Genomic DNA, 13,731 nt, shown 5'->3' with positions numbered 1-13,731 from the left:
TTTTACATTTCCTGTCAACGTCGTGGTCCACCAGGGCCAGCAGCCCACACGGTGGACCGTCTCGGTGCCCCGACCACCGGGCTTAGCTAGTTTTCTGGGGGAAACCCTGTAGTTGCCTTAAAAAAGTAACTTCATCTTTAATAATTCCTTGAAAACTTAAAACTTTATTACTTTAATGATTACTTGATTTTAAAAGCAACTTTGTTAGATTACAAGTTACTTTATTAATTAGTTTCAGCAGCTGCCTACAACAGTTGGGGAACATGATGGAATGGATAATATTGGGTGTTTTCATATTTGCTATATTGTAATTTATAATATGAGAAAAATTTGTTTTTGTACTACCAGATTATTTCACTTGTAACTAGTACCATTTCATCAAAATCAAAAACTTCTTGACTTAGTACCAGCCCATATTTTCTACTGAAAAGTGACTTGTAAGTTAACACACTTGAATTAAAACAAAACTAAGATATTTCAACTAGAAACTAGACCAGTGTTTCTCAACCTTTTTTGGCCCAGCGCTCCCCTAGTCTTTATCCAGGTCCCTCACCGCCCCCCACCAAAGAATTTGCAGGTTACTTTGCACTGACCATTATTTTATCACTAATATTATTATCACTATTGTAGATGTTTTGATTTTTATGCTTGTTTCTGTATTTATCATCAAAAATAATTTCCCAGAGAACAAAAAGGTCATGGGAATAGAAATTATTTTCACAGGCGTCTATGAAAAATCAATGAACATTCAAGTTAAAATCTGTAGGTCTAACAGCAGCCAATCAGAGTGGAAACAATATTCTTATTTTGTGCCATTTTCTAGTTGTTAAATATTCCACAAAATGACCAGATAAAAGATGTTCAACATGCCAGTTTAAACTTTGAACTATTTACAAAACGACTGAGCTCTGCAACATTAAAACATGGATAGAACTGTAACTACATTAATCATAACTCTTCTTCAGTGTTTCTGTGGGTTTCTGGTGGTGCAGCTCTGTGCTGCCTTCAGGAGAATGGGACATCAGAGTATCATCCATAAAACTTCACCCACTTGGCATTTATTGTGCAAACCAGAGCTTTCAGTGGAAAAACAAAAGTTCCAGGTCCTTTTAATGCCATACAAATATGAGACAGAAACATGGATTATATCTTTATATAGACATGTCTATTGATTATAGATTAATAGTTTTACTGGACAGAAATTACAAAGAACAAATCTGGTTCTTAATCAAATCCTAATGAGTCAAACTGAAAGTGTAATGGAGTCATCAGCCTCATGACATTAACACTGACATGAAAAATAATATTGAAGAAATAAATATATCAAATCAAATTAAAAACATAAATAAGTGATCAGTTCTTTACTGTTATGGTCTGTAAGATATATTTATTCTCAGTACTAGATGTGGTCTCAACAAACCCATGACACTTCAACAATATTATTTTATCTTTAATCTGGAAATAGTGTCTGTTTATTCTTGCCATACAGTCCTCTGTATTAATTATTGCCCGAAATATCTTGCCATACCAGTTTATTCCTCTGTATTTACTTTAGTTTCTTAGTTTATTCTTGCATTTTGCTCTTCATTCATTTCCATTTAGTTTCCTTTGATTAGTTTTATCCTCTCTTGGTTTATTTCTATGTCCACTTTAGTTTCTTTCCTGTTGCTACATTTATTTTATCGTTTATTGACCATCAGTAATCTCGTCACCTGCTGCGCCTCGTAACACATCATGTGTTGATTTTTTTTCACTGTTCAGCGTCGGATTCTCTGTTTTTATGCCATAATTCACATCTAGTTCGTCGCTCCGTTTTATGTCCCACTTCTCCTGTTTCAGAGTTTTGCGCAATGTGCGCGTCTTTTTTTTTTTAGCCCCTAAGGTGCAGGGCGGTCGGGAAGCGTATTGATGGGGATAAGGCAGACTGACATAAACCTTTTAAAACAACGAAAACAATTTCTGCATTCTGATTATTGAAATTTAAAAGTGCTGTGTTGTTCTATCACCCCGTTTCATACCGGACCACTTACAGCTCGGGTGTTAATGCTATAAAATGAACGCTCTCTATTGTGGTATCACCCATGGAGGGATTTCTTGATTTCTTTATTTAAGTGAGTTCATTTTTCAGAGGGATACACAGTGAGGGTGTCGTGATTTTACAGAGCTGCGCCAAGAAGCTAACAGAAGCTACAAACACTGAATAGAAGAAGAGCTGCCATCGATACAGTTGTAGCCAAGCATGGTTTAATGTTGCACAATACAGTTTTACCAAGTTGCTCAAAGTCTAAACTGGAATTGTTGGGCATTTAAGGTGTAAAGTTTACCTTCGACCAAACGCCCCCCAAAGGCATCCCAGCGCCCCCCTTTTGTAAAGATGTCCGCCAGCGCCCCCGGCCGTCCTCTGAACGCCCCCTGGGGGGCGGTACCGCCCATGTTGAGAAACGCTAAACTAGACCAATAAAACCTGGTGAGATTGTGTTTTACCATGTACCACACCATGCATGACTTTCCACAAAACTCCCTCCACCATCAACTCATCTCTTTTTAAATTTGAAAAAAAACAAACAAAAAAAACAAACCGAATGTAACAAAGAAATATTGTTACACATATTGTTTCTGTATATTGTTTGAGAAAAAAAAAACTAAAACTTTGTGTAACTGGTGTCCAAGATGTGGCAGATGGAAAGAAGTGCAACCAAAAACAACCAAAGGTTTTCTTTCATGACAGCTGATTATGGTAATGTTGCTGTTCAGAGGGAATAACCATCACCACGTCAGGTGTCTAAATAAAGCTAATGTGTTGTAAGGCTTGCCCCTCAGTAAGACAGCATAATTATACAGGTTAGTTTAACAATATGAATTGATGAGGTGCCACGTTTGTATTTCTTGATTAAGTCTACTACAGGGACCTTACTCCGAGTCACCAGAACCCTCCACCAAAAGAGGATCAGAGGTCTCAGGGGCTTGTTCCAGATCTCTGTCAGTATACAATCACGATAGAGGACAGGGAACAGACACACAGTCAAGTCAAAACACACACGCACACACACACAAAGAGGGAAATAAGAGAAAGGGGAAGGAGAGAAAAAGACGAAAGACAGTCACATACAGAGCAAGATAACGAATCAACAAGTATAAAAGATCTGCCAACCCTGAAGTATACATCAGTGATCAGTCCTCCAATCAGATTGCTACAGAACAGTTTCTCTTTTGTCCTAAGGTTTACCTTACAAGACCCCAAGTTGAAGAAAAATAAAATAAGAGTCCTGACCGAGAACTTTACGTTGATGATATTTCAGCATTCTGGCCGGTATAGGAGACTAGTATCAGAAGTCTATGATTAAAGCCAACAGTGTCACAATCAACCAGCACTAAAGACAAACAGAAGCTTTTATTTTACTTGATTCAAATTTTCTGAACAAAGAACTGGTTGGTGACAAGAATCAAAATTTAAAATAGACTGGCCCTGATCACTGGTCAGTCTGGCTGGATCTGGAAATGTTAACAGCCTCAATGAGGAAAAGGGTTTATAATCCCAAAGGATTGCATATAGAAACTCATACAGTCCTGTTGACCATGCCAAATCAAAATAAGCTGACAAAGACTTTAAAATGTCAGTTCAAGGTGGAGAATTGTTTTGACTTTGTTTTAAACTGCTTGTCAATTTGAAACAAAGACAAGCAGTTTTAAAATGATGTCTTTATATGTGCCTTTATATCTTCATTGTTATTTACAATCCCTAAAGGAAATTTTAAATAAATCAGGCCAAAGCTTTAGAAAAACGAGAAACTGGAAATCCGACAGTCTGATCCATGCAGCTCTAATGGTTAAAACTTTAGAGCCACAGCTTGTGTTTTAGAGACTTTAGATTGCAGCAGTGTTCAGGCAGTGGGCTGTTTGGATTTTAGCTTTAAACCTTCAGCTCATTTAACTTCTATTTAGAACCAGACTGCATAATAAGATGACTCAATCACCACCTGAATGAGCAAGGTTCATGAAAATATTAGTGGTTCAGAAATGAAGGTTTGGAGGAAGCCTGATTTGAAGTTCGTTCTTTAATGACTTTTGGACTGATAATCTTCAGGTTGACGGGTCTGAATGAGACGAAAATAAAGCAAAGACATACAGAGCCAACAGATTCACAACATAACCAACACAAACACATTTACAAGTGAAGGTAAAAAATTTTGCATATTGTTACTTTTGTCACTCATTTCAGAAATACTGGAACTCACATTAACTTCATAGTAGGGGTTGAACCAACTAGATGAGTCCTTATTCCAATACCGTTTTATGGGGGTACTCGACTAGTCGCAATTGAATTTTCAAAAAAAAAGAGAAAGATGAACTAGGTGAGTTCATCAAACAGTTTGAATTGTTTACAAATGTAAATTTACCAAAGGGGTACTGCAAACCCCAGCAAATGCTATCCCGGATTAGGGTGTTGCATGTCACAGAGGTCCGTGCGGCACCCTGCATATAACGGCTGTAAACTGCCATAGTCTAGAGCAGTGGTCCTCAACCCCCGGTCCGTGGACCAATTGGTACCGGGCCGCGCAAGAAATAATTAAATATTTCCGTTTTATGTATTATTTGAGTCTGGAGGATCTTTTATTTTGAAAATCCTTTAACCAGATTTTCTCGGTTACTTGCGCGCCAACGCTGAGCCCACAAGCAGCAAAATGAGTAAGAAACAGATCAGATGTCTTTGGAAAGTTTCTTTGCAAAGGGGAAAAGGCCCAGAGAAGAGACAGGAGGATGGATTTATCCCGGACCAGTAGGTGAGTCCCACATTACAAGCCACTCTGCGTAACATGCGGCGACCGGCTGCTAATGAGGCAATGAAGCTTCAAGCTGCTTAGCCACGTAGAAACCAAGCAGGCTGTGGATATAAGCAACACTTAGGGTGTCGTTGTCTCCCATCACTCCCAGATCGGACCGTCTCGTTGCAGAGAAACAAGCTCAGGGCTCCAGTTAGTCAGTATCGTGAGTTAAAATTTTCACGAAAGTAAAATGTTCGTTTTTGTGGCACATCTGTATCTTATTTTGAAGGGATATATAAACGTTACCATAGCGACCAGAGTCAGAAAGCGTTTGGGCAGTGGTCGAGAGGAGATGAGTAGAGCTTGTGAGTCTTAAGTCTGGTTTAGACGGCAAGATTGTCGGCCAATTCTCCAAACCTCTATGACCACAGAGCTGATAAAAGTACAACAGGTTCGACCGGTTCGTGTCTCCAAGGCAGGAGCAACACGAACCGATTCCACTCACGAACATCCCGATTAAAGAGGATAATCCAGTAAAACCCCCAACATAGCGGGAATTTAGAATAACCAACACGGATGACGATGTAGAAGCAATAGTGATAGTGATTTGTGGAGTCATTTTAAGAGATAAAAGACGTAACAAAAAGAAAAGGCGGTGGATAAAAGACGACGGGAGCAGCCGCTCTATTTGCTGCACTATGATTTGGAGGTGACTGTTTTTTCATAGTTAACACTTTTAACTGAATAAACATAATAATGACCTTTACATATAATAAACATTTCCACATATCATCTCCGATATCCACCGGACTCTCAGTTGCGTGATTGGGATTCCCTTCTGTTCTTACGTTACCGCGCTGTCACATTCAGCAGCTTGTATTCTCGTTCCCAGTCAGGGAAAACCCCACAGGCTGCGATAAAGGGGCCAAGACAACCCAAATTGGGCATATGCAGAAGCCTTATCTGACGGTTCACAACCCCCCCCCCCCGGCAGCAAAATTTCCAAGTCTTGGCCGATCCGCGGTAATAGAAAGGTTGGGGACCACTGGTCTAGAGTTCGACTCCCGTGCTCTATTCCCTTTGTCAGGTCTCTCTCTCCTGCCCCTCTTCTTTCAGCCCCCTTCCTGTCAGATTACAGTCAAAGAAAGGTAACTAGTGCTTAAAAAAATAAATGAACAAAATAATAATTAAAAAAAAAAGACTAGGGCAATACTGTGCGGCAATGCGTTATGATGTCACGCTTTTAATCCATCCAACTGATCAGCGTCACCCTGTGTGTTGAAGCTTGTAACCTGGCAGCTTCACGCTTTTATAAAAACACTTTTACAACATCTGGAAATGAAGTTCAGGATGCATTCTGAGGATCTGACAGAAGCTATCTATGCAGCTGTCTGCATGTCAGCTCATCCTGCAAAGTCAGCGAGCTGCTGCTGAGTCAGTGGAATGTCCTGCTACACGTAGGGGAAGGGAAGCAGCAGGTGGCCGCGCTGAATTTAATTGCAGTGAAATGGTATGCTCATCTTGTTTATGATTAGCAAGGTTTGCATACCTGCTCATCAGAACCAGCTGGTTTTCAGGAAAAAAGTCAGGCTCTACTTTGTGCAACCTTTTAGACCACCTCTGCTTTGCTGCTGATGAAGTCTGAGATAATGTTCCGATTCTTGTTCTTTTAATTCTGCATAACAGATTTAGGCTTAATATTAGCGGGGGTTTTCTTCAATATGTGCTGGCTAACAAAGCCTGTAAGTTGCTGTGAAGTATTTTCGCTTACGTTTCTATTATGTCACTGCAGCTAGTCAACTCGACTTTTAACATGTTGTAGTCAACTTTAAAAAAAAAAAAGTTGGTCAACTCCTGCTACATAGTGACCCATTTTAAGCTTTTTGTCTTGCAATCTTAATGATTAAAACTTACATATAATAAAACCCAAAATTTCAATCTCAGAACATTTTGATTTTGCAAAAACGTTAAAGCATATTCATTGAAAGTCGAGTGGGAAGAAAAATGTGACAGTAAAAATGTTGTGTTAATGTGCTTGACTTGCCAGCAAATGGGCCTAACCAGAATCCCATAGAAATGCTATGGAGAATGGTCAAGAGGAAAATGAGAGACACCAGAAGGAACAAAGCAAGTCAACCGAAAGCAGCTATGTGGACCTGGTATTTAATCTATAATAAAAAAAAATGTAAAATTTACAAGTTTCACTTTCTGAAATGACTGACTTTTCTTTTTTTTTTTTTTTCTTTTTTTTTTACTTTTTCCAGACACTCATTTTTGGAGCTGTACTTGTAGACTGGTCAACATCAACAGTACATGACATGCTGTATGTGTGATGGCCATTCAGGTCCAGTATGAGAGCTGCTATTTACGAATACTAAAGATAGTTAGGAGTGACGCAAACAGAGAAGCACATCTGTTTGTCTACTTGTAGTTTCTTAAAGTTATTTCGCTCTTCTAAAAAACATTGCAATAGCCTTAGTGGGATTTTCCTTAAAGAAAGGAGTGCTGCTTTAGGTGAAATCCTCTTGGTGGAAACAGATGTGCAGCATGTAATTCCCTCATGACTGGAAGGAATTCTGCTTCTTTCTTGGTTACACTCTCAATGGTGCATTTCTCTGAAGAAGATTAAATCTTTCAGACTAGCTCGTGACTAATCAGTCATTAAATGAATGACACAAATAACTAGAGGTGCAGTCATTCATACTGGACTTTATCTGGACGATTCTGAACCTGCTGATCAACAGAGTAGGATTTTCACCTGAGGAAGCCGTCATCATTCACTGCGCCAGAAGATGCAGCGGGTCCCGCCTCTGAAAAAACATCCACCAGTAGACTGCCTGCGCTGGCTGGAGCGGTGCTAACTGGAGCCGCAGAACGAATCCCCAGCAAGTCGGCTGATGGAGATGGGGTAGACTGGAAAACATGGAGACTTAAAGCACAGTCTGACCAGGTATCGGGATGGTAGAACACAGAGGGAACTTACTGCATTAGAGGCAGCCATGACTGATGGGTCCGGACCCCGTTCTCCTGCTCCGTTCAACTCACTGCTCTCTCTTTTGCTGTCTTCTAGCTCAGTGACAGAAACTGCCCCCGGCCCCTTCTTCTTCTTTAGCTTAGCGAGAATTGATGACTCCCTTTCAGGGAATGGAGGCATTTCTTCCAAAACAGTGGCCTGAGAGAAAGGAGACCAAAACCTTTGCAAGTGGAATTCTTTTACACTGCTGAGTTTGATCAAAGCGGGCGGTTGGAACTACCAGGACATCCGTGCTGGCAATAGAAGAGAGCTTCAAATACTCCACAGCTCGCTGCTGCAGTTCAACATCTGAGTTGCGGATCTGGCTATCGCAGCGCAACACTTCTTGGATAGTGGCCTTTGTTTCTGGGAACAGGTTAATAAACTTGATGTAAGCCGACAGAAGGAGGGCACGGGTCGGCACAGAGCACAGGTGGAACTTTGAGTGGAGAAGGTTGAACTGGACCAGGGGACTAGAGAAAAAAAAATGACAACAAGGTAAACATTAAGCCCCAAATATCAGATGTGTACAGAGCAGTACAAAATGGAACGTACCTGGACCGGGGGTCCCCAGCAATCAGATTCCCAAATTCTCCCAAAATGTACCCTCCAACCTTCACCATGTTCTCATGGCATGCCGGGGCTTGCAGGGCCTGCAACAAAATCATTCCACTTTCATATATTTAAGCTAAAACAAGCATTTTAAGAGCTTTTTGGATAGCTTGGTTGTTTGAAAGTGAATGGAAGAGTCATTGACTAAGACATTATTAAACATCTGATGAGCATGTTGAGTTATGTTTGCTCTAAGAAACATTTTTTAACTTCTAGTGTTGCCTCTACAACTACAGGTCCAGTGCCATAAAGAGTTACATTGTAAGCAAAAACTAAGTGTTAAATGCATTTCTTTAGAAACGGAAATCAAAGTGCTCCAGTTTGGATGGATTAAAAAAATGGTTGTTGATTTCATTAGAGTGAACTAATCTTTCAGCGAACTACACCTGTCACACTGGTAAAATCGTCATTATTCAGCAAAACTAAGAAATGTAAATTTTACACTAGAAACTAAAAGTTTGTTTTTTTTCTCAGTTAATTGCAAGTGCTTCCAGAAAGCTCTAACAACCACCACTCCTTGGTATTTAAAGTTACTATGTCAAAGTAACTATGCCATCACTGATCACATGACTATATTAGACATGGAAAATTGGAACAAAAGTTGGCCACAAAACCTTAGTGCATCTATAAAATATTGCTGTTGGTAAAATATTTGGCAGAGGTACCTCAAAGACTGTCTTGGCGGCGTAGCCTTGCACATCATCTCGGTTGATCACGATCTGAATGACCCGGTACCAAACCTCTTCGCTGACATAGTCCCCAGCAATGCGGATGAGGTTAAGAATTGTGTCAACATACCAGGAGTAATCCACAGCGTACTTCTCTGCAAGGATGGCTACTTTCAGCACCTAAATGGAAACAGTACAAGTCTGTCAGTGTTTTGGCAACTGTGTACGTTCTTTCAGTTTTGGCATCACTGTTGCCGACATTTTATGTGACGCCATCCACTTAGTTGTTTCCATACTCCAATTGAATTGTGCCAATTGCTTGTGATTTCAACCATTCTGCACTCTCTGCATCGACAGTTTTTCAGCTACTGTTGATGCAGTTTAGTACTGCATCAACAGTATTAAACATATCCAAATATTGGACTTGCTTAATAAAATTATGAGGGATTCATATATCTCCAAAGCAAAACCTTCTCTTGGCAAAGCAAATCTTAATCTTGCTTTTCTATGCTTTAAGTATAAACACAATGTTTAGAGGCAACCTGTAAATAGAATTTAAAAAATCTCACAGAAAGATTGTTGTTTGGGTTGTTTTGTTCTGAGGCTACAGACTGTTGCTCTGCGCCAGCCACATGGCATCAATGTCATAACTGAGTGTTTAAAAATGTTGCTATTCTGCCAAAATAACCAACATAAAATGTTTCCTTTATTGAAACCATTTACCATTGATTACTTTCACTGATTACACTTAATGGATTATACACTGAAGAAAAAATTAACAATACTCATATTGTGTTAGACTCAAAGTGAATGAGAGTAGTTGGTGGTAATCTGCTTCATCAATTCGCAAATTCTTCAGGGCATCATTGTCTCACACACACCATCTCTTCCCTGATGGAATAGTCCGCTGTCTCCAGGTAGCTCAGCATCTCTGCTACAATCTGCTTAGCGTTGCTGCGATCACACATAGCATAAAGCAGATCAGCCGCCCGCTGTCGAACACTTACATCTCTTTCAGTCTAAAAGAAAAAAATTTAAAATAAATTGAAGGTCACCATGCACATCTATTCTCCATTATAGACATAAATGTAAGTGTTTTTTGTGAGAGGCAGCACCTTGAGTGCATTGATAACGGTCTCAATGTGAGTCTTGACAGCTTCGTGGGAGAACTCTGAGCTGGCCAGAGTACACATGCTTTCCAGAGCTAGATAACGTAGATTGGTCTCTCTGTGTTGCAGGAACTGGCCAAGTTGGTTGCAGGCTCGTACCAGAAGGTTTGGCTCACTGGCAAAAAAAAAAAAAAAGATAGCTTCACAAACAGCAGATACAACTCATATCTGTAGTTGTAGCTACAACTACAGATATTAAACAAAGCGTAAAGTAGGGGCAGGTGACATACACGCACGCGCGCACGCATACACACAAAGCAACATCATGTCATAAAGAACTAAACTATAATGAAAAATCCAAAACTTACAACCCTGACAGCCATAAGCCAACTTTCTGCTACCTTAAATCTCCCGTCATGTAGCTGCAAAAAAAAACCCCCAAAAAACGTACCTGTCATAGTGGATGATAAGTGATATAGCCTCAAACAAGATGGCGTTCTTGGCATTGGAATGCTGCACCTTCTTAGATTTGGGCGGCTCCTGAGCCTTATTCAGGATAGTCTCCAGACACTCTACGAGACGGCCTTTGACTGCACCATCTTCTGGTGGAGGGTAACACTGCAGCAATCGCAGCAGTTTGCAGGACAGCCATGGGGCAGGTACAAAATAATAGGTATAATCCTGAAGATCAGTTGAGGCTGATGACACAATCTGTGAGCAAAAAGAAGAAAAAAAGTCTCTTATTTATTACAAAAATAATTCTTTCAGAATTTTTTACTGACATATTTTAAGGCACAGTGGCAGGAGATGATGGCCTATTAGCAAATAGGCCAATGCTAATAGGCTAAGGCTTATTAGCATTAGCATTAGTAGTGTTATCATTAGCCTAATGACAACACTGACAATGAGAGTGATTCCTACATTTATGAAACAATTATGGACATCAATATGGTGTAAAGTTGAAAGTACAACTAGAATAGCGGTTCTCAACGTGGGTGGTACCGCCCCCCAGGGGGCGTTCAGAGGACGGCAGGGGGCGCTGGCGGACATTTTTACAAAAGGGGGGCGCTGGGATGCCTTTGGGGGGCGTTTGGTTGAAGGTAAACTTTACACCTTAAATCCACAACAATACCAGTTTAGACTTTGAGCAACTTGGTAAAAATGTATTGTGTAACATTAAATCATGCTTGGCTGCAACGGTATCGATGGCAGCTCTTCTATTCAGTGTTTGTAGCTTCATGGCTCCGCATCAGTTCAGCGTTACACCGGCTGATGACGCTGCTGTGATTCACTTTGTCTGGTATTTATGTAGGCTACGTTTTGGCAGTTCTGTGATCATGTCAAAGCAGCAATTTATATTAAAAAGTGTTTTATTTCCGTTTGAAAGCTGCCTGCTACCATGGAAGATCAACAGAAAATCGCTCTTAATTACTAAAAATCACGATACCTTCACTTTGTATCCCTCTGAAAAATTAACCCATTTAAATAAAGAAATCCGTCCATGGGTGATACCATGACAGAGAGCGTTCATTTTATAGCGTTAACACCGGTGCTGTAAGTGGTCCGACGTGAAACGGGTGTGATGGAACAACGGTACCACAGCACTTTTAAATTTCAATAATCAGAATGCAGAAATTGTTTTCGTTGTTTGAAAAGGTTTATGTCAGTCTGCCTTTTCATCCAAAGATATGTTTCCCGACCGCCCTGCATCTTAGGGACTTAAAAAAAAAAAAAAAAAAGCTGAGCACATTGCGCAAAATTCTGAAACGTGAGAAGCGGGCAAAACGTAGCGACAAACTAGATGTGAATTATGGCATAAAAACAGAGAATCCGACGCTGAACCGTGAAAAATCAACACATGATGTGAAAAACATGATGATTAGGCGGCGCAGCAGGTGATGAATGAATATTACTGATGATCAATAAACAATAAAATAAATCTAGCAACAGGAAAGAAACTAAAGTGAACATAGCAATAAACCGAGAGAGGATAATACTAATCAAATGAAACTAAATGGAAATGAATGAAAAACAAAATGCAAGAATAAACTAAGAAACTAAAGTAAATACGGAGGAATAAACTGGTATGGCAAGACCTTTCGAGCAATAATTAATACAGAGGACTGTATGGCAAAAATAAACAGACACTATTTCCAGATAAAAGGTAAAATAATATTGTTGAAGTGCCATGGGCAGGGGCGCAACTACACATTATTCAGGTGGATGCGAAAACATAAATCGGCACAACCCCACAAAGGAGAGTAGAAACATATGCTCGCCTCCCCCCCTAACTCCCCTCCTCCAGACGCTGATACGTTTAGGGCAAAACTCGCTACATTTACCCCGTTATGTGCGCGAGGTGAAGGAGCGTAAGGCGCTGAAGTGTCCGGAAAACATAATCGGTGCGCCGATTCAAAACATCTACAATAATGATAGTAACATTAATAATAAAATAATAGTCAGTGCAAAGTAGCCTACAAATTTTTTGGTGGGGGGCGGTGAGGGACCTGGATAAAGGCTAGGGGGGCGCTGGCCCGAAAAAGGTTGAGAAACACTGAACTAGAATGTTCCCTGAAGTCCAATGTGGTTGCCCCACATAAACCATTATTTGAACACACAGAAATATCACTGTGAATGACATCCACTAGGCCTGTCACGATAACAAATTTTGCTCAACGATTAACTGTCTACAAAATTATTGCGATAAACGATAATATTGTTTCAAGACCTTTTGACACTGATTTAATGGAAATGACGTAATAATGCATGCCATTTCCTGCCATAGAAAGATACACTTTATTTTCAAAAGAACACATAACACTGGAATTGATAAATAAACAAAACAACCAAAAACAAAAATAAAATGGATTCTCAGTCTCTATTAACAAAAAACATACTTGAATAAAAAGTAAACAACATAAAGCCAAAGTGGAAATAAATACTGCATTCAACCAAAAGAGTGCAGATTATGAAGTCTGTATACTATATTGCCCTTCAGTAATCACTAGATTTAAATAGAGAAGATGGGCACATCTGATTACCTAATGCAATAGTTCACACTACACGATTTTATGTCCCTATTTTCCCCCTTATGACAATCTTAGAACGTGGGCCGATCTAAGATTGTCACAGGTGATTTCGTAACCGATCATCCAGTAATGTGATTTAGATCGTCGTGGCCGCTCCGATCTAAATCAGGGGTTTTCCCCGACTGGGAGCTTAAAGCTGAATGTGACAGGTAGCCAATCAGAAGCGGATTCCCCTCCGTGCTTCCTGAGGGGAAATTATGAGGGGATTCCCAAACAGCTGATACGGCTCAACCCGAAGTCCAGCGGACATCGGAGAGGATATGTGGAAACAACATTAATATTTATTCAACATTTCATGCAAAGAATATAGAAGTGACCAGGGGAGGAGTTGGAGCCAAATTGCTACCGCAGTTGATAAACCCGGTAAGTTTTCAGCTGTTCTTCGTTAACGTGACATAAATAGGTTATAATGATTTTCATTCAGTCAGGACTTTACGCTGACTCTAGCCACATGCATCACAGGTAGATTCTAGTAAA

General features: G+C 40.1%; 1 protein-coding gene across 3 annotated transcripts in view; it reads right to left on the bottom strand.

Annotated features, from left to right (window-relative positions):
- The window catches only part of ap2a1 (adaptor related protein complex 2 subunit alpha 1), a 43,361-nt gene that overhangs the window by 14,897 nt on the left and 14,733 nt on the right, over positions 1-13,731 (bottom strand). For 2 of the 3 annotated variants that reach the window (XM_081609649.1, XM_081609650.1), the window contains exons 6-13: positions 10,617-10,876; positions 10,172-10,340; positions 9,938-10,075; positions 9,054-9,236; positions 8,332-8,429; positions 8,018-8,249; positions 7,747-7,935; positions 7,522-7,676 (exon numbers count right to left, since the gene is read on the bottom strand). In XM_081609649.1, the coding sequence (XP_081465775.1) occupies positions 7,522-7,676; positions 7,747-7,935; positions 8,018-8,249; positions 8,332-8,429; positions 9,054-9,236; positions 9,938-10,075; positions 10,172-10,340; positions 10,617-10,876 (1,424 nt within the window). Of the gene's footprint in view, positions 1-2,914; positions 2,978-7,521; positions 7,677-7,746; positions 7,936-8,017; positions 8,250-8,331; positions 8,430-9,053; positions 9,237-9,937; positions 10,076-10,171; positions 10,341-10,616; positions 10,877-13,731 lie in introns of all 3 variants that reach the window. The other variant, XM_081609648.1, reaches the window with a different exon arrangement.

Source organism: Poecilia reticulata, chromosome 8, assembly GCF_904066995.2.
Source record: "Poecilia reticulata chromosome 8, P_reticulata-male-v2, whole genome shotgun sequence".
In the NCBI taxonomy this organism is placed as follows: Eukaryota; Metazoa; Chordata; class Actinopteri; order Cyprinodontiformes; family Poeciliidae; genus Poecilia; species Poecilia reticulata.
This window is presented reverse-complemented; position numbering and strand designations above follow the sequence as displayed.